Source organism: Somniosus microcephalus, chromosome 1, assembly GCF_052327205.1.
Source record: "Somniosus microcephalus isolate GS21.2 chromosome 1, FLI_Smic_1.0, whole genome shotgun sequence".
Classification (NCBI taxonomy): Eukaryota; Metazoa; Chordata; class Chondrichthyes; order Squaliformes; family Somniosidae; genus Somniosus; species Somniosus microcephalus.
The window spans coordinates 437,848,612-437,869,135 of NC_140987.1; the positions used below are offsets into that span (position 1 = coordinate 437,848,612).

Genomic DNA, 20,524 nt, shown 5'->3' on the forward strand with positions numbered 1-20,524 from the left:
GTGGCTCACCTGACCCCTAAAAGCCTCTCCCTGTAGACGCGCCTCAAATCAGGTGTGTGATGGAATATTCACCACTCACCTGGATGGCTGCTGCTGCGACAATGCTCAAGAAGATTGAGATCAACATAAGGGACAAATTGATTGGCACCCCTGCCACTTAACTGAATATTCACCACTGGCGAGGTATGGCGGTAGTATGTACTGCAGCAACTTACCAAGCTTACTTCGATAGCATCCCCCAGCCTCATGACTGCCACCACCAAGAAGAACAAGAGCAGCAATGTCATGGGAACACCATCACCTCGAAGTTGCCCCCTCAAGTTGCACATTATTCTGAATTCGACATATTGACATTCCTTCAATGGGTCCAAATCCTAGCATTCTCTACCTAACACCATCATTGGAGCACCATCAACACAACGACTGCAGCAAATCTCAGTGCAACTTGGAATGGGCAACAAAAGCAGCCTTGTCAGGATCTATCACATCCTGAGAGTAAATTTTATTTTTAAAGTTATAAAACTGTAAGTTTCAATCCTACCTCAGCATTTTCCAAGAGACCCATTTTCTACATCTCTGAGCTGAAACAGTAAACACAAAGGAATACTCTGTTCTATCATTGCTCTTAACTCCAACTTCTACTTGTCTATCCCATGAAATGTAACCTCAGATAGACAGTGGCCTAGAGGCTGGTTTTACCAGCGCAATTCGCCTGACCAACATAAAAGATCATGGAAAGTTAAGAGCAAGTTACGTCGGGCGTAAATCGCGTGTCTGCGATCTTTAACGCTGGTTTAAAAGACATTGTGCAGTAAGCCGGTCCCGCCCACAAAACTGGCCAGTGCCCTCAGATGGAAATAATGAGCATGATGAGTTTCTGCTGATTGCGTCCGTTTGAGGAGGCTCTTCAAAAGAAGCTTATTTTTTTGGTACGAAAGCACGAGTAGACACATTTTAAAAGTTTTTAAGTATTAAAAAATATTTAATTTACTAAGAAACTGACTAGTGCACACTTGTGCCATTGTAGCCCCACCATTTCACCCATTACTGTAGTAGTTTTTAAATGTTGCAAATCGTGACTCCACGGTGCTATAATTTAAAGTTGCCAGTAGGTGTGTAAAGTTTTTTTCCCCCTTTTTGTCTTGAAACTGTCGATTCCTTGCTGGGATATAGTTCCACAGGTACAGGGCACCCTCTGGTACTTTTACTCAATGTATGAACCTTGACCGGGAGTGTCAGCAGGTTGCATCATAGTCATGCCTGATTTTAAGTCATGTGATGTCCACCTACATGCACTTCCAGAACGGGTCACTGGATAGTGATCAGGAGTGCAATACCTGGCAGAAACGGGAGCACAGAGGCCAATTATAGAAAGCTACTGTCGCCGAGAATCCTTTTGCTTTGCAAGTTACAAATATATTAATTTTAAAATAAAACCACAGAATGCTGTTAACACTGAGCAGGTCAGGCAGCATCCGCAGCGTAAGAGAATTAACATTTCAACTCGATGACCTTTAGGTCATAAACCTGAAATGTTAACCCCGTTTCTATCTGACGTGAACATTTCCAGCATTTTGTTTTTATTTCAGATTTCCAACATCCGCAGTATTTTGTTTGTGTGGTAGTGTTGGCAAACCTTGTATGTTTTGACCCTTACAGCAATTTCCTCCTACACCAGGTGATGCTGGAGGATTGCCGTCCCCGCCATACATTCTTTTTCTCCTTTCTGCCACGAGCGGCTTTCTTTTGCTGCCCAAGCGCCAATTCTGCAGGAAAATGGCCCTCTACGGAAGTTGGCAATCCCACGAATAAAAAGTACAGGAAACTTTCGATTAACTGGCACCTAAATAACCAGAAATCTCGGTTAACCGGCAAAATTCAGGAGTAGGTTTTATTTCATATTGGTATTTGCCGCCTTCCAGCTATGCTGTGCAAGGGTATGGCTGCAGCTGTTGCTAAGCTACAGAGATGCTTGGAACTTGTGTTCATTGTTCTACAGTTGTTGCTAAGCAACAGGGTTTGTTGCTTTATACGGAGCTGTCAGCTCTCCCTATCTTTTACTATAGCGTTCGGTTATCCAGAATTTTTGATGAACTGGCACCACGTCGGTCCCGGATAAAAAAAGTTTCCTGTACTGCTAAATTTATACAAGCATCAGGAACTGGACAGGTGAATGTTGTTAGAACCTTTTGGTTACAGGGTGGGTAAACCGACAGGCTGGTTGGGTTGAATAGCCTATTTCCATGTTGCAATTTCTATGCACCATACTACAGGAGCTATCCAGCTGCACGTAGTGCAAATGCTTTATGTTCTTTCCACATCTCAAAACTATTCTTCCACTTGTTGAAAATGTTCTTAAACTGGCATGAATGCATATTGGTCTGGGTCCCAAACAGTACAAGCCCCGTCTCCATTTCAGAGGTAGGCATTAAAAGAATGGGAGGCTATTCCCAAGCTCATTCTAAAACTATAATGTGCAGGTCGTGTTTTAGTGAGTAGCTGTGTACAGCCACAAATGGGACTTAATACCACAGAGCATCATACAATATTAATTATACTCTTGACACCTCCTTGGCCCAGCTCACCCTGCCTGAAGGTGTTGTACAGTTCCATGGGGCCACCACCCTCTTGTACTTCATCTCAGTGGCTGTTCTGCATACGCGAGCCCAAACAGTGGGTATTGGCAGGCTATTTGACTGTGTGGTCAGCAGTTACCTGTTCCTGTTCTCACCCAACACCCACACATGCACTTTTAAGCAAGGGCATTGGATAGAAGCAGGAATCCCAAGGGATTGTTTTCCTCTCAAGTGACGGAAGCCAACTTTAGCACTCACCTAAGCTAACTCAGCAAAACCTATGGGATTATAATCTGCGTGGTTCAGTACTGTAGCACAGCACAAGAGGTTTGAACCACGCCATGTGTGAAATGGTCGCAAGAATTTCCATACCCTTTAAATCCTCTATCATTCTGGAGGCTGCTTTTGCAGTTGTTCAAGTGCAAGTTACTAGAATACATTCGAGTGGTCTATGGAGGATAGATTTCCCCCCCACCCCATTGGAATATGGGATGTAGTGGCTCAATGATCTGAAACTCAGAGGTGACGCTCAGGATTACCCAAGTCCGAACCCACTTTCTGCCAGTTACACAAAAGTCTAGTCCAAGGTTAAAATTATACAGGCAACAGTCATTTCCAAACAGCAGTGGCCATACCTAGCAGGAGAGGCTTTAAGTTCCTTCATAATGTAGACATAATTACCCAAGTATTAATTGTCAGACTTATGAACTAAGCACCAATGTAACCACTCGTAAGTACAACTATAAACTACCCACTAGATCTCAAATAAAACAGGTCAGACCAAGGTACAGGCTGAAATGCAATCTGTTGGGGACATTTACACTTCCAAGAGAATAACCCTTTGATAAGTCTGCAGCTCCAACACCCTCAAACCCTTCCCAGTTGTCAGATTTTACAATTGTGTGCTTCAATTATTAAAATGGAAGTTTGCTGATCGGGTCAGTAAGCTAATGTTTAGTCACTCAAGACACAATATTAAGGTTACAGTTTTATTTACAAGTAGTGAGAAAATGTACAGTTTCTTACATGGGTTACTATAGTGCAAAGTTATACTGTCACTTCAAAAGACTAATGTGCAGGGAAAAAAAAAAGTACTTCAGAACATCAGACAATACAAGGTACAGGGTCTCTTCCCATATCCCACATCACTGCATTAGGTATCTGAATATACAAGTTTGGTTTAACACAACTAATGGGATTATTGATGGCTGTAATTCTTGATAAAGTGAAAAGCACTTCATTTAATTCAAAGGAAAGTAAAAACAAAGCATGCAGCAACAGCTCACACACACACACCCCTACACTCACAACAGAACTACAGAGAACTAGAAACAGTCACAAGAGCGACCACCCTAAGCTCCAGTACCCTGGACATTTTTTCAAAAAGTTCAAAAATTGATTTTTTTTTAAATATATAGACTAGCACCTAGTAAGAGTTCTTTTGGTCAAGAACTACAGTGCTGGCTTTAGAGAAGAGGCACACATCTGTTGCATAAACAGAAGTAACATTGACCCACTGGCAATTTATTAGTTAGACTTCTCACTGTTATGGTGGATTTTGGTCGGAGCAGATCAGTGTCCCCCACAACCTAGAAAAATCCATTCACTGGGCTATACATAAAAGCTGCACAAAATATGCAATGCAAATGACACTATGTGTTACAGCGCACCTTTATTATGTGCCTGATACTGCCCAGACAGACTATGAAAGACCATCAGGAAAAAGTGGATGACCATAGATGACAGTGAAATTAAAAAATTCCTTGGCAAGTGCCCCAGGTACAGTGCATGCACTTCAACATGTGTTTTGACTCAACGTCCAGGGAAAAAGGCTTCAAACGGGTGGCAGCATTGTAGCAGTTTAGCTTGCAAAATAATGCGATGATGCTAGAACGAGAAGGACTCAAATGCTTCATGATTCTCATGGCCTGACAGTGTTCGTAGGCACTAGGCAGGGTCAACAATCCCGCCAGCTCTGTTCCACTATTGCAGATACCCGCTTTTCATATTCCCGTTTGTTCTCCTGGTACAGCTGTGCAGCCTGACTGTTGGCTGGGCTATTCGGATTTGGCTCATCCAGTAAAGACTAGGAAAACAAACAAAACAAACTTAACAGCAGCAGCACAATTATTTGTTGCTATATATTTAAAAACAAACTCATTGCTATTTCCCTTTAAAATGAAAAAAAGTGAAAGTTTCAAGATTTACCTGCCTTTGGGTGTAGTTTTCCCCCATTGAGTTCTCACTCTCCATATACAAATGAATAGGCAGTCATCCATAACAGATGGGAAAACAGCACAAGAGAATCTGGCACCATAAACAGCCATATTGGACACACGGTAGGTAACATTTCAGCAACATAAAAAGAAACTCAATACACATATTGGCACACAGTTTGTATTGTAGTCTGATGATTTCCAAACAATACAAGGTAGATTCCATCACCAGAACATGAAGCTCACTAACCAAGTGGACATCTTGCAGTAATGAACTTAAAGAAAGCCATTGGCTCAAACACATCTGATAAAGCCTGTACTGAACATGGAATATAGGAACAGGAGTTTGCTCCATCACTCAAATCAAATCATGGCTGACCTGCATTTCAACTCCACCTACCCGCCTTGGTTCCTAACCCTCAATACCCTTGCCTAACAAAAATCTATCAATCTCAGTTTTGCACTTTTCAAACTGAGCCCCAACAGCTTTTTGGGGGGGGGGGGGGGGAAAAAGAGTTCCAGATTTCCACGACCCTTTGTGTGAAGAAGTGCTTCCTGACATCACCCCTGAACGGCCTGGCTCTAATTTTAAAGGTTACGCAACCCTTGTTCTGAACATGATTCAAATCCCACATAAGACATTACTTCTGGTGCAGTGGTTTCATTTCAGACACCATTCATGAAACTGGTCATTCACAAAGAGACAAAGGCCTTTCACAAGACCTGAATCTTTGTGATAAACATCATTACAAGCAGACAATAAGCCAGGACAGTAGTACAATGCACTTCAGGGGACTGTACATTATCCTTTGCACAGCATAAATCTTGTGCTTCACTGCTGCCAACTAAGTAACTATAACTGAAGGAGAAATCCTTACATACTTAAGCTGGCCTTGTGCAGAGCCAAGCTGTCAAGTAGTATCTCAGGCTATATTCCCCAATGACCAATGGGCCTGAAGCAGGTGAACCAAACAGGCTAAATGCACACAGGTTCCATCAGTGGTCCATGTCGAGTTAGCTGCAACATTTCAACCACTGCCCCACCAGAGGTCAATTAGCCAGCCTCAATGCCCTTGGCTTGGGAGTGGGGCAACGTTAGCCAGTCACTTGCTTCTGTCCACTATCCAGCTGGAGGTGGACTTCGAATGAGGACAAACCAAGTAACAGCTGTGATGTCCAGTGTCTGATCAAGTGAAGAATCCACTTAAGCAAGCCACCAGAAGCACCTGTGGCACCATAACCCAGAAAGGAGTCAGCAAGGCAGAGGAAAGAATTGGCAGGTAACGAGGGAGAAAGTAAAGCTCGAAGAAACCGTGATTCCATTCCAACCGCGATTAGACTTTGTTTTACATATAGGACTGATGCAGATCCAGTCCTCGGTCACTGGAGCATCTGGGGATTGTATCAATTCCAGCTGCCATTGATGGTGATGATTAAACCACCCTTAGTCAATCGATATGAGTATCGATGACCTGTTCGATCGTTGGAGTAGGCAACTGTTATGAATCTGAAAGTCCTGAGCCCCAAGTCAATCTGGCAGCACGGTGGCATAGTGGTTAGCACTGTTGCCTCACAGCGCCAGAGACCCGGGTTCGAATCCGGCCTCGGGTGACTGTCTGTGTGGAGTTTGCACATTCTCCCCGTGTTTGCGTGGGTTTTCTCCGGGTGCTCCGGTTTCCTCCCACAGTCCAAAGATGTGCGGGTTAGGTTGATTGGCTATGATAAATTGACCCTTAGTGTTAGGGGGATTAAATACGTGGGGTTACGGTGATAGGGTGTGATATGTGCTGGTGTAGGGGTTACGGGGATCGGGTGGGATATGTGTCGGTGCAGGCTCGATGGGCTGAAATGGCCTCTATCTGCACTGTGGGGTTTCTGTGATTCTGTGAAAGACCGTCGCATCAGGTCACCCATTCATACCAACAAGTTCCAGATTGACTTGGGGCTCAGGACTTTCAGATTCATAACAGTTGCCTACTCCAACGATCGAACAGGATATCGATTGACTAAGGGTGGTTTAATCATCACCATCAATGGCAGCTGGAATTGATACAATCCCCAAATGCTCCAGTGACCGAGGACTGGATCTGCATCAGTCCTATATGTAAAACAAAGTCTAATCGCGGTTGGAATGGAATCACAACATTGGCCCAGAAATTGTTGGAGTGGCGCATTTCACGGCGAGTGCCATGAATTAGATTTTTTTTTTTTTTTTCTTTTTTTTTTTAAAACCTCACCCGTCTATTATTTCTGCGCCGCAAATGTGAATTGATAATGGTGTGGCGACAGCAACAGGGCATCTGGAACTTCCTGAATGTAGGGTCCAATTGTCTACCTCTTTAAATCAATTAAATTTAAGGATAAAGGAACAGAGCAAAGACGGAAATAAACAGGGTGAATTAGAGTCAAATTCAGTACAAAAAGATTGGATTAAAAAAGGGGAAAAACCCTAGAAAAGTTAGATTTTTTTAAAATAAAAATCTACGAACAATTTACTACCTGTGGGAGTGAGACTCTACAGTTTCATTAATACAAAGGCAAAATACTGCAGATGCTGGAAATACGAAATAAAAACAAAATGCTGGAAATACTCAGGTCAGGCAGCATCCGTGAAGAGAGAAACACAGTTAACGTTTCAGGTCGATGACCCTTCGTCACAACTGGAAAAAGCTGGAGATGGAACAGGTTTTTAAGCAAGTGCAGGGGCAGGGAAAGGGGGGAGGGGAGGAAAGAACAAAAGGGAAGGTCTGTGATAGGATGGAAGGCAGGAGAGATTAAAAGACAAAAGGGATGATGGTGCAAGGCAAAAGGAGATGGTAATGGGACAAGTTAAGAAACAAAAGATGACTCTAGATGAAGTGTAAATGGCAGAATGATCGACAGCTGCCCTGTGAGAGAGAAAAACAAGGTAGGGGCAGAGGTTATGGTCTGAAATTGTTGAACTCAATGCAGAGTCCAGAAGGCGCCCCCCCCCCCCAGCATTTTCTGTTTTAATTTCTACAGTTTCATTGTTCCGTTTCTGGGCCTTCAAGTTTGAGTGGCATGTCAGGACCATAAATCATGTCATTAACAGGGTCGTTGCGACATTACATGCCCTAAGTGACAGCAGCGTGACTAATCTGAAGCAGTCCTTGTAATTTTGACAAGTAGAGGGGAGAATTCCACAAAATCCATTTGTTTCACCCATCAGTATACTGGCCTGGACTATACTTACTGCTGTGGTTAGGACAACTGGCAAGGTTAGTCTTAGCCACTGGCTAGGAGCTGGGTAGCCCAGTGGATTAGCCACTGGCCTTTCACCTCTTGGGCCTGGGTTCAGCCAAGATCAATGGGATAAAAATCTCCTCTATTTACAAAGGAGCCATCTGAAATGAGTTTGAGCAGTCTCGTGTGTTCCTAGTGGACATGGCTCGCAACATTTAAACCTGTCCTTAATTCAGCACCAATTGGCAATCTCATTCGGAGGCCCGTCTTGCCGATACAAAGAATGTCACACTTGTGCAACAGTGCTGCTCTGGAGGTTGGGGTTGAGATACACGGTTGGGACAGAGCAGAGAGCGCTTCACTCTGTATCTGGTTGTGTGATACCTGACCTGGGATAATGACAACAGTTGCCTGAAATGGAAAGTGGTCCATTCCCCAGCATAAATATGCCTCAGCTCAGGAGGAAAAAAAAAAATCTTGTGTTATAGAAACTGCACAGGACACTATTCAACCCCATCATGCTTATGCTAGCTTTACATTGGAGTAGTCTACTCTTCTCCCATTTCCCTGGTCTTTCCCGTACCCTTCAATATTGTATTTATCTGCTGGCAGGACAATGAAGTCTTAGCTTGACAGCATTCTTGCATCGGAGCCAAACCACTGGCTTCAAACCCCACCCTAAGACCCGAGCGCACAATCTAGGCCGGCATGTCAGTGCAGTTTTGAGGGAGTGCTGCATTGTTAAAGGGGCAGTCTTTTGGATGAGATGTTAAAGTGAGGCCCTCTTTTGCCTACTCAGGTAAAAGTAAAAGATCCCATGGCACCATTCAAAAGAAAAGCAAGAAGTTTCTCTGATACAATAGCAAAGTACTGCAGATGCTGGAAATCTGAAACAGGAAATGCTGGAAACACTCAGCAGGTCAGGCAGCATCCGTGGAGAGAGAATTAGAGTTAACGTTTTAGGTCAATGACCCTTCGTCAGAACTCAGTTTCTCTGATAACCTAGGCAACATTCCTCCCTTAACCATCTTGCATCTGAGCCAAACCATTGTGGCTCAGCCACCAACAGTTTAACTGATCATTAATTAAATTTGCTAACGGCGAGACAAATATGCACAAGTTGGCTGCCATGTTTGACTAGACTCAAAAAAAATTAATTAGATGTAGTGTTTTGAAACATTCCCGAGACTGCGGTAAGGTGCTATATAAATATGCAAGGTCTTTCTTTCTGAAGTTAAATTTTGCTTCCTAAACGAGTCCTCGTGTGCAGCAAGTTTTGGCAAAGACCATCGAACCAATGTGCCTCCTGCATGGCATCAAACTCAATACCAAGGTTCGAGTGGTTTTCCAAATCTGGACAGTCTAGTCCACAAGTACATGGAAGTTGAAAGAAAAAGGAGCTCAAATTTCTCAGTACAGGTAGCACAAAAACAAACTTGGGGAAAATACACAAAGTACTATTTGGGTTCTGGGTTAGAAAGGAATCAAGTCCTTTTTGCAAGTGCCTTAGGTTGGCAATGTCAATCCAATCTTGATGTCAACGTCAAACTCATCAATTTCTTCAAAGTAACTATTCCCCCTACAAACTGCCTTGACAAAAAATTAACCTTTGACCAACATGGAAGGCAATTTAAAAAAAAATTATTTTGGAGATGTAATTTAGGCAATGTTGAGTGCTTCTAATCCTCAGCTTCAGTGCCAATAAACCACGGGTCTGCCAGTTGAAGAGACTCTAAGCCCAAACACGGTTACAGAAGTGTCCTTTCTCAGGAGATGGACTCTCTCGGTATCAGTATGATGATATGCTAGCAGGCAATGTTCCGTTAGTGCACGGTCCCTCTAACTGGGTACGCGGCCCAGTGCATGGTCCCTCTAACTGGGTACGCGGCCCATTCAAAATTTCACGCAAGCACGGTTTCTCCACTGTTGAAGCCGGTGAAGCAGCCTGCGCGGGACCGCCAGACCGCTGCGCGGCCACGTAGCTTAGCGGGAACATTTCTGTCAGGTATGTGAATACAGGGAAAGGGCAGAGGCGTGGAATTGAACTAGATAGCTCCAGTTCAAGACCTAGCATCAACATAAGCATGAGAAGCCAGTCTCCTATGGTGCGGTCATTTCTATAAAACACCGATCACTTCATCTAATGGCCAAGAATGTTGAGAACATATTACTGGTAGCATTTACAATTCTTGCTCTCTTCTGGGGTAAGCTACAGGGCACATTTCCTGATGGCCTATTGGTAAGGGCATCACCCAGTATGCCACGCAGACCAGAAGGTGCCAGGTTTAAACCTCAGTCTGGACAGAGAAGTTGAGGCTGTGGCATTAAGTGACAGAGACCACGTTAACATTTAAGAGTAGGTCAGATAGGTGGTAGAAGGAAAGAGGGATAAAGGAATATGGAGACAGGGTGAGCACGTGGGACTACGCCGGCTGCTTGTGGAGAGGATAAACACGGACTGATTGAGCTGAACGGCCTGTTAAATGTTGTAATTGTTATGCAGTGTCTGGGTGCTCCAGTTTGTCTCAGTTCCTTGGTTCATAGGGTGGAGGAGGAGTGAGCCAACCAAGGTTCTTACAACTGATTTCTATTAGGTTCACTGCATAGCAATGCGGGGATGTCGGGCGAGGACAGACACACAGTCCGACTCTCTTGTCTGCACACCTGAAGAATGGCCACTTGCGTGGGATACCCAAGAGTTGCCAATGCCTGTCGGGCCATAAGTCATCGAGTCAGCACCTTTAACAGTGCAGAGAGAAATCATTTTTCTTTTAAAAACTGAACAGCACTGGGTAACTCATTTCGGGCATGTTGTCCCACGGCGTTACAACATGCATTTGTTTCTGCAATTTCACCACACAGTAAGTTCCAGTCTCAATCAGGACAGTGTGTGCTGGCAAGCAGAGGCAGATACACCCGCACAAGGCAAAGTGCTGGGGGTAGGGGATGGAAGAGAATCTTGTGCACCTCAAAATGACCAGCTATACATCAGTGAGAAAAGCTTTGGAGCAAGCCTCTTCCACAGTGCCTTTTTGGTTAGGGAAAGTCAGACTGTATAATGCTACATCGGGTAAAGGGACAACTTAAAAAAAATATGCATGGTACAATTACCTGTATAGATGTTAAGATTGAAGACACATCATAAGTTGGACTCCAGCGATTCTGCAGTATATCCAGACATATACTGCCATCTGCATAGACTACAGAAAGTACAACACATTAGATAAAAATATTCTACAATAATTGATTTAAGATAGAATACTTCACCCTTTAAACTATGGAAACCATTAAATGTTATTTGAACACTTCATAAATTCAAAATTAGAAGCTTCTGAAATTAAAACTACATATTCAAAAACACCTGTATTTAAAAATTCAATAGGGTTGAACTCAGCAATGTTTGCTGCCAACATGGAGATACAGTTTAGACTTGAATCTGGAACGACAACATCCCTTTTCACTACACATTAAACGCAATAATCTATTTTGGCAACAGAACTGAAGACATCAAAACAAATCTGTCGTTCAAAGCAGTTTGTCCACTTGGATTAGAATTTCACAGGCTGGAAAGATCAGGTCATTGTTCCGAATACTACTTTGCTTTTCAATCTGACCGAGGTCTAGCAACATCCCAAGAGTCTGGCACAAATGAAATAGTTATAACTATCAGGTCACAATAGGGATCAAGCGAGATTACTGCAGTTTACATTTTAGGAGTGCACAAAGCTGCTGATATATGGTTACGAGTTATCCATCATCACAAATATGCAAAAAAGGTCACCGCATCCCATTAAATGCATATTCTTTAAAAAATGTCCTAAACATCATTTTTGGCTGCATTCTTAATTTGTACGTTTGTCTCTAACAAAAAACCATTCAATACTGATGGAACTAATACAGGTCAATACAATGAGTTGGCCATAAGCTCTATTACAGGGGCTGGGGTCATTACTGCATTTAAGGTTTATTTTGCAGTTAGGACTTTTTCTATGGTCATCTTAGTAATTTTGCAAGACTGGTTTGTTTCCTCCAGCTCTTCATTCCAGATAGTACTTTGTTTCTCAGATCTCTCAGCTGGTGGAAAATAGCCCAGGTGTGTGTTACTCCATGTTGCTGTTCCCTTACATTTTCCAGATGGTGTATGAACTAGAAGAGATGGGCTGCAAAAAAAATGCCTTCTCAAAAGATCAGGCTTGTTGTTTTTAACATAGAAACATAGAAGATAGGAGCAGGAGTAGGCCATTCGGCCCCTCGAGCCTGCTCCGCCATTCAATGAGATCCTGGCTGATCATCCAAATTCAGTACCCAGTCCCTGCTTTCTCCCCATACCCCTTGATCCCTTTAGCCTTAAGAAATATATCCAACTCCTTCTTGAATATATTTAATGTATTGGCCTCTACTGCCTCTGTGGTAGAGAATTCCACAGGTTCACCACTCTCTGGGTGAAGAAATTCCTCCTCATTTCTGTCCTAAATGGCATACCCCTTATCCTTAGACTGTGACCCCTGGTTCTGGACTCCCCGACCATCGGGAACATCCTTCCTGCATCTAGTCTCTCCAGTCCTGTCAGAATGTTAAAAGTTTCAATGACATCCCCTCTCATTCTTCTAAACTCCAGTGAGTACAAGCCCAGTCAACCCAATCTCTCCTCGTACGTCATTCCTGCCATCCCAGGTATCAGCCTGGTGAATCTTCGCTGAACTCCTTCCATGGCAAGAACATCCTTCCTCAGATAAGGCGACCAAAACTGCACACAATACTCAACATGTGGTCTCACCAAGGCCCTGTACAACTGCAGCAAGAAATCCTTGTTCCTGTACTCGAACCCTCTCGCTACGAAGGCCAACATACCATTTGCCTTCTTAACCGCCTGCTGCACCTGCATGCTTACCTTCAGCTACTGGTGCACAAGAACACCCAGGTCTCGTTGCACTTTCCCTTCTCCCAATCTATTGCCATTCAGATAATAATCTGTCTTCCTGTTTTTGCCACCAAAGTGGATAACCTCACATTTATCCACGTTATGTTGCATCTGCCATGCTTCTGCCCAAATCATCCTGTAGTTTCTCGGCATCCTCCTCACAGCACACACGCCCACCCAGCTTTATGTCGTCTGCAAATCTGGGAGATATTACATCTAGTTCCCTTGTCTAGATCATTAATATATATATATTGTGAATAGCTGGGGTCCTAGGACCGATCCCTGCGGTACCCCACTAGTCACTGCCTGCCACTCGGAAAAAGACCCGTTTATTCCAACTCTTTGCTTTCTGTCTGCCAACCAGTTCTCTATCCAAGTCAATACCTCGCCCAAATCCCATGTGCTTTAACTTTACACGCTAATCTCTTATGCGGGACCTTATCGAAAGAAACATAGAAGATAGGAGCAGTAGGCCATTCGGCCCTTCGAGCCTGCTCCGCCATTCAACGAGATCATGGCTGATCATCCAAACCCTAGCACCCGGTCCCTACACCGACAGCCATCCCACCCAAGCCCTATCCCCGTAACCCCACGTATTTAATCCCCCCTAACACTAAGGGTCAATTTTTTTTATCATGGCCAATCAACCTAACCCGCACATCTTTGGACTGTGGGAGGAAACCGGAGCACCCGGAGGAAACCCACACAAACACGGGGAGAATGTGCAAACTCCACACAGACAGACAGTCACCCGAGGCCGGATTCGAACCCGGGTCCCTGGCGCTGTGAGGCAACAGTGCTAACCACTATGCCACCGTGCTTCTGAAAGTCCAAATACACCACAGCCACTGGTTCTCCCTTATCTATTTTACCAGTTACATCCTCAAAAAATTCCAGCATTCATTGTCGTACATACTGGGTTTTTTTTTGGGGGGGGGGGGGGGGGGGGCAGCGGCTTAAGCCAATGACCTTTCAACTCTTTGGACCTGGGTTCAAATCTAGTCTACATTCGAAGGACAAAACATCTCCTGCGTCAGCTCTTGGTGGGGGATGTTTGGGTAGTCTCAATCTAGCCAGTTGGCAGAGGCCCACAGCACAACACCATCCCTCATCCCAAAGGATGGCCAGTGTGGGAAATGGGAAGATTGCCTCACGTGTGCAATAGGAGGAAGTGTACTCTGCACCTAACTGCACTGTACCTGATAGAATAAAACACCCTCTTAAGTTGCTCCATGTTTAAAAATGGGGGGGGGGGGGGGGGGGGGGCGGTACTTGATGTAGACACTGGGTCCGTGAAAATAGATGTTCTATTCTCCGGCATGAGCATTCTTCACCCCGATTCAAGTCAAAATTGAAGTCAAAAAACGTGTTTATTTTTCTCTAAAAAAGTGAAGTACTGGAACATACCCTCAGCAACATCAGGGCTATGATAATCAATGCTCAGCTCAGTTGGGCTGGACCGGTTAGGATGGACGGTGTATAGTTGCTGAAGCAGGGGCTTGATGGAGAACGTGGCTGGCAGAGGAAAACAGGGCAGACAACAAAGGCGCTTCAAGGACACACTAAAGATTCACCTGAATGTGATCGTTGACACTCGGGAGACCCTGGCTATAGCGAGAGGAGGGAAGGGCTTTGTGCTACAACGCCATGCATGTGTGGAGACAAGACACTTGGCACAAAAGGACCAGCAACACCAGAGGGATCAACAGGAGAATCCCCCCTGAGAACATGGTTATGGGAGGCTTGTGGTAGACAATGCCAGGTATCAGCCTGTATCTGTCTACCATGAGCTTCCTTCATTTTTGGCACCATCATCCTCAAGTACGAGGTATATACACTACTGCATTCATTTTCTATAGCGCCAGGTAATTTATTACAGTGCAGCTGAAGTAAATCAATTCCAATAAACACCAGCAATTCATTCACATACCATTTGGGTGAAACATTTTTGAAACAAATCTAACTGTGGGTGGCTTGTTTGGGTATTCTTCTGTGAATTCTATTGTGAGTTTAAAAGTACCTGGAATGGAAAAAAAGTGTTTTAAACAGATACGAGTTCAATTACTCATCAAGTAAAAGTTGTTCACTACTGTACATAAACTTTTTGCTGATCAACAACTTAAAAAAAAAAAAAAAAAAATCCTGTAGTTTAGTTGAAAGATTTGAAGTGCACAGATGCAACAAACTTCCTGATCTCAAGACATGCCAAACATATTCCCACAGGGAGAGAAATGATTCACTGGGGGAGGGGGGGCACACCTACATGTGCCAGTAAAGAGCAAGGGACAAGCCCACCGCCTCTACTTTCATCAGGGAATGGTCTACATTCAGGAAACGACGGAGAGGGAAAAAGAAACCCCTTCACCGTGACATCTAACATAATGAAACACGATGTAAATATTTATACGAGTGCCAGTTTTTATAGTCAGCACTATCTTTCCTTGATTCAGCCGACAAACTAACGTGGAGAGGCAGGTCACAAAATTAAAAAGCAGCTTCCCCCATGGCCCTAGAATGCAAGTCCACGGTTAGAGCCCCAAGTCAGAGGGACATGAGGGGAGCACAAATAAAAAGCCAAAATGTTGAACAATGTCTGCTTAGTGACTATGCTGAAAAGTGTGTCTGTGGCGGTTGTGAGGTTTGGAATCTGACTCGGCAGTGGTGCCTCCTTATTCAAGTGGCTTGCCAACATTCACTACTTTGAGTCATCTACAAAAAGGAATGATTCTGCCACTGTACCAAAGACTGCCAACACCCATGCAGCTGTATCCCAGTCAGATGAGAAAAAAATTCCTGCCTCCCATCTAGTGGTACATCATGCCAGTGTTGACTCAAAGAATGATTTACAATTTGGATCATATACAGATACACAAATCACTAAAATTAGTGATGCAGGTTAATAAGGCCATTAAAAAAAAAAGCAAAACAAGCATTGGGGTTCATTTCTAGAGGGATAGAATCAAAAAGCAGGGAAGTCATGTTAAACTTGTATAGAACCTTGGTTAGACCACACGGAGTACTGGGCACAGTTCTGGTCTCCATATTATAAAAAGGATATAGAGGCATTGGATAAGGTGCAAAAATGATTCACAAGGATGATACCAGAACTGAGAGGTTATAACTACAGGAAACTTTGTGCTATCCGGCACCGAGCTGTGTTGCCGTCCCATCAAAACTGCCGGACAAACCAGCGCTAACGTTGAAACATACGTTGATTTTGAGCTCCGTATCTGGCAACAAACAGCTTCTAAACAGTCGGCCATACCTTGCAAGCGTCTCTGTAGCTTAGCAACAGCTTCAGCGAGACCTTGCAGAGCCTGACTGGTGAAAAAAAAGCAACGAAAAGAAAAAAACCTAACGAAACAGCTCCTGATTTTTGCCGGTGGCTCGAGCATTCTGGACAGTTAACCTCCGGATAAACCAAAGTTTCCTGTATCAGGAAAGACTAAAGACTGGGGCTCTTTTCTCTAGAAAAGGGAAGGCTGAGGGGTGACCTGATAGAGGTCGGTAAGATAATGAAAGGGTTCGATAGTGTGGCTGTGAAGAAAATGTTTCCACTTGTGGGGGAGACCACAACTAGAGGTTATAAATACAAGATAGTCACTAATAAATTCAATAGGGAATTCAGGAGAAACTTCTTTACCCAGAGAGTAGCAAGAATGTGGAACTCACTACCACAAGGAGTGGTTGAGGCAAATAGCAGAGATGCATTTAAGGGGAAGCTAGATAAGCACAAGGGAGAAAGGAATAGAAGGGTATGTGGATAGGGTTAGGGTAGATGAAGAGGGGCGGGAGGTGGCTGGTGTGGAGTATAAACACTGGCATAGACCAGTTGGGGCGAAGGGGCTGTTTCTGTGCTGTAGACTCGATGTGATTAGTCCCACTCCCCTCCTCTTTGCCCATAGCCCTGCAAATTTTTCCTTTTCAAGTAAATATCCAATTCTCAGAATATGGCCCAGGAGCCAACTGCAGTAACTTCCCTTTCAACCCCATTCCCGGCTCTCAGCAGGGTTCATTGCCTGCTTGGCTGCAGGGTGCTGAAAACAGTGAGTGCTTTAACCCTAATTTTTTTGTTTAACAAAAAAGGAGGCAAGTGAATGCCACAATGAAGCACAGCTCTCTCAGATTCCATGTAGCATGTGAAAAAAGACCAACAGAAGAAAAAAAAAGCACTATTGGTTCCATCGTTTCTCTCTCGTCTGTGTGTGGAAGTGCCTGGCCTCCACTTGGCAACTACCCACAGTGGCATAACTGAAACCTGGAGCTCATCATGTTGCGAACTGCTGGTGCAAACCCAGGTTCCATCAATCTGTGGCACAGTGTAGTGCAACACTTCTGAATGGCCCTTGACAAAAAGTCAGATAGTTAACACTGCTCTAGGGCAAATGTGGACTCAAATTTTAGAAGCATTCATTCTGATTCATCTATTGGAATGTCCCAACAACCAATTCAGATATATATTTACATCTGGACCCCAGCCTGAAGATGACTGCCTGTTTTTTGGGGGGGTCAAATAAGGACAACCCAGAGATATTACTGCAAATAAAGTAGTTTCACTCTTTCCAGCTCCCCTTGCTTGATCAGCTAAACACTTCCATGGCTCCTGAGAGTTTAAGAGAAACATTTACACTGACAAATTCTTACCTGAACTCAAATTGGTGAATATTCAGTTGCTCTTCAATCGTATTCTTATACACATTGTAAGCATAGCAACAAACTGTATTGCCAAATTTACTGTGCTCTGCATCACAGCACATACCTCAATATCATATTACAATGTTTACAGATTGATGGGAGTAAAAAAAACACAGGTTTATGCTCCACTGACATCACTGCCCAGATCACCACTTTAATCTGCTTTGACCAAGATTAGCTGCATATCCTGAATCACAATCATCAAAAATAACTCTCTTGTATTTTCCCTTAAACGCCACGCTACATGGTTCACCGCTCCAGGCCTCCGTCACTCTTGATTTAAGGGAGAGGGGAAAAGTAAAAGCCCCCACCCTCTAGTGGCAGGAATGACGTATGAGGAGAGATTGTGTCAATTGGGCTTATACTCACTGGAGTTTAGAAGATTGAGAGGGGATCTCATCGAAACCTATAAAATTCTGTCAGGTCTGGACAGACTAGATGCTGGAAGGATGTTCCCGATGGTCAGGGAGTCCAGAACCAGGGGTCATAGTCTAAGGATAAGGGGTAGGACATTTAGGACTGAAATGAGGAGGAATTTCTTCACCCAAAGAGTGGTGAACCTGTGGAATTCTCTGCCACAGAGGGCGGTGGAGGCCAGTTCATTAAATATATTCAAGAAAGAGTTGGATATATTTCTTAAGGCTAAAGGGATCAAGGGATATGGGGAGAAGGCAGGGACAGGGTACTGAATTTGAATGATCAGCCATGATCTCATTGAATGGCGGAGCAGGCTCGAAGGGCCGAATGGCCTACTCCTGCCCCTATCTTCTATGTTTCTAGTCAATATTGTCCAACTGAGGTAGGTACCTTGGAGGATCACAGCAACAGCCGAAGGTTTGCACACACAGTGCTACTCAAAGTAGGATAGGGTTTTTTTTGTAAAAAAACACCTGTGCTTTGAAAGTGAAACTACTTTCTCGCCAGCCTCATAGAAACAGAAGATAGGGGCAGGAGTAGGCCATTCGGCCCCTCGAGCCTGCTCCACCATTCAATGAGATCATGACTGATCATCAAAACTCGGTACCCTGTCCCTGCTTTTCCCCATATCCCTTGATCCCTTTAGCCTTAAGAAATATATCTAATTCCATCTAAACCAGGAAGCTGCTCCATACAATCCAAAAGTCAGTGTGACTTTATTTGGAAAAATGGGAGTGATCTGCATTTGAATTAAGGCAAGGGATTTAACAGAAAACAGCATTCCTATAAACAGGAAGCTTAACTTTTTTTTTTTAAATCCACCTTTGGTTTAGTATACATTTGTCACGTGCAAACTTTCTTTCCCTCTCTTGAAACACCTTACTGCCTTGTATTTTGTTCACCTGTCATTAGTATCAGATCACAACTACAAGCAACAGTTTTCTTTTTAAGTAGGCCCCCCCCCACTCCCCAAACACATGGCCCGAAAAGGGGATGTATTGAGACTGCAAGATAATGTTGTATTCGCCAAGCATCTTTTGACTTTTGTTCTCTTCAGGACGCTGACTTACCATCTTCAAAAGGGGTTCCCTCCGGCCTGTACAGGGTGGGGAAGAGAGAAAAACAAAGGAAAGCAGTGTTACAAATATATAGCGATCCCTCGCAGCTCTACTTAAAGGTTGAACAAATGCACCAGACTAACAGGTAGAGCACTTCAAACAGAGCCAGTTACTGTACCTTTCACTATATCCTGAGCCACCCAGTTTTGGAAATATGCAGTGAATATATAATAAATAAATCTGATGAAAAGTCACCTTAACTCGGTTTCTCTCTCTCGCCCCAGATGCTGCCCGACCTGCTGAGCATTTTCTATTTTTGATAATAAATAAATAGTGTCTTCTAAAACATCAACACATACTATAAAAGCACCGGCCCATCAGCTTAGTTACTCGCCCGGGGGAATGAGGACGTCTTTCCTGGGCAGGTGACGGCCGACACACATTGCAAATATTGGCTAACAGGGAAGGAGAGAGAAAAAAAAAACTATGCACAGGCCTCAAGCCCGGCTCACTCACCCGAATATGACTGCATTCCAGACCATGATATTGTTTTCCGAGGGCGCTCCGCTCACGCCGGCTGGAGGATCCTCCTGCAACCTGAAAACGGAGGAGAGGGCTTAAAATCACACACACACACCAAAGTGACACCTCGCCCCCCCCTGATCGCCCCGCTGTGCGTTTCCAGATTGAAAAGTCGCCATGTTGGGAAGTGAGAGAGAGAGAGAGAGAGAGAAATTCTTTCCTCCCCTCAACCTTTTGCCCTGCCTACCGTTTAAAGTCCCTCATTAGGCGCCTCCGTGCTGGGGTGGACATCTCTGGCGGGGCCTGTGGGTTAATAAAGGGACATAAAGAGCGCAGCGAAGTCAGAAGCTTTGCAACACTCGCTGGCCGCACGTATCAAAGAATATTGTCACTGAGCGTTCGATCGGCGCAACCCGGCTGGCCCAGGATTCCATGGACCATTCCACTCCACCCCGAGGGGGGGAGCAGGTACAGGGACATTGACTTCAAACCCGGCTAAAACACACACACACATGCCTGAGGAAACAAATACACCAAGTTAATACTTTTATTAAAAGTCGCTTGTGGATACAAGTCATGGTGGCTTTGATTGTTACCAGACTATTGTCAACACCCTTCTCCTCCTCCCCCCCACACAGGAATCGCCGCTTCAGCTGGGCTAATTGTCACGTGAGCGAATGATGAGCCGGGACAAATAGATTCGTCATCTCACCTGCCCCGGGCCCCTTTGCACAGTCTTATAGGGGGAATTTAGAAAACACACACACACAGCCTTACACAGAAAAGCTGCGATTTTTAAAAAAAAATCCGACTGCCTCGTCCAGTGTGCAATTCGAGTGTGCTGGATTTGCAACAAATAAAAAGCGAGAGAGGCCACTGATCTTGCCTTCCAAACAGCTGATTCTGCTTCCTGTT

General features: G+C 44.2%; 1 protein-coding gene across 3 annotated transcripts; it reads right to left on the minus strand.

Moving 5' to 3' along the window:
- Nucleotides 1-3,551: 3,551 nt before the first annotated feature.
- Nucleotides 3,552-20,283, minus strand: ube2a (ubiquitin-conjugating enzyme E2A (RAD6 homolog)). 3 transcript variants are annotated; one of them, XM_086001215.1, is made up of 6 exons: nucleotides 20,206-20,283; nucleotides 19,604-19,684; nucleotides 19,100-19,125; nucleotides 14,848-14,937; nucleotides 11,108-11,196; nucleotides 3,552-4,662 (listed from the first exon to the last, which is right to left on the minus strand). In XM_086001215.1, the coding sequence occupies exons 2-6, from the start codon at nucleotides 19,627-19,629 to the stop codon at nucleotides 4,534-4,536; spliced, it is 360 nt and encodes a 119-aa protein (XP_085857341.1). In that variant the 5' UTR covers nucleotides 19,630-19,684; nucleotides 20,206-20,283; the 3' UTR covers nucleotides 3,552-4,533. The 3 variants fall into 3 exon arrangements, with proteins under 3 accessions (XP_085857341.1, XP_085857327.1, XP_085857334.1); XM_086001201.1 differs by lacking the exon at nucleotides 20,206-20,283 and adding an exon at nucleotides 19,857-20,048; XM_086001208.1 differs by lacking the exons at nucleotides 14,848-14,937; nucleotides 20,206-20,283 and adding an exon at nucleotides 19,857-20,049.
- Between the last annotated feature and the right edge of the window lie 241 nt (nucleotides 20,284-20,524).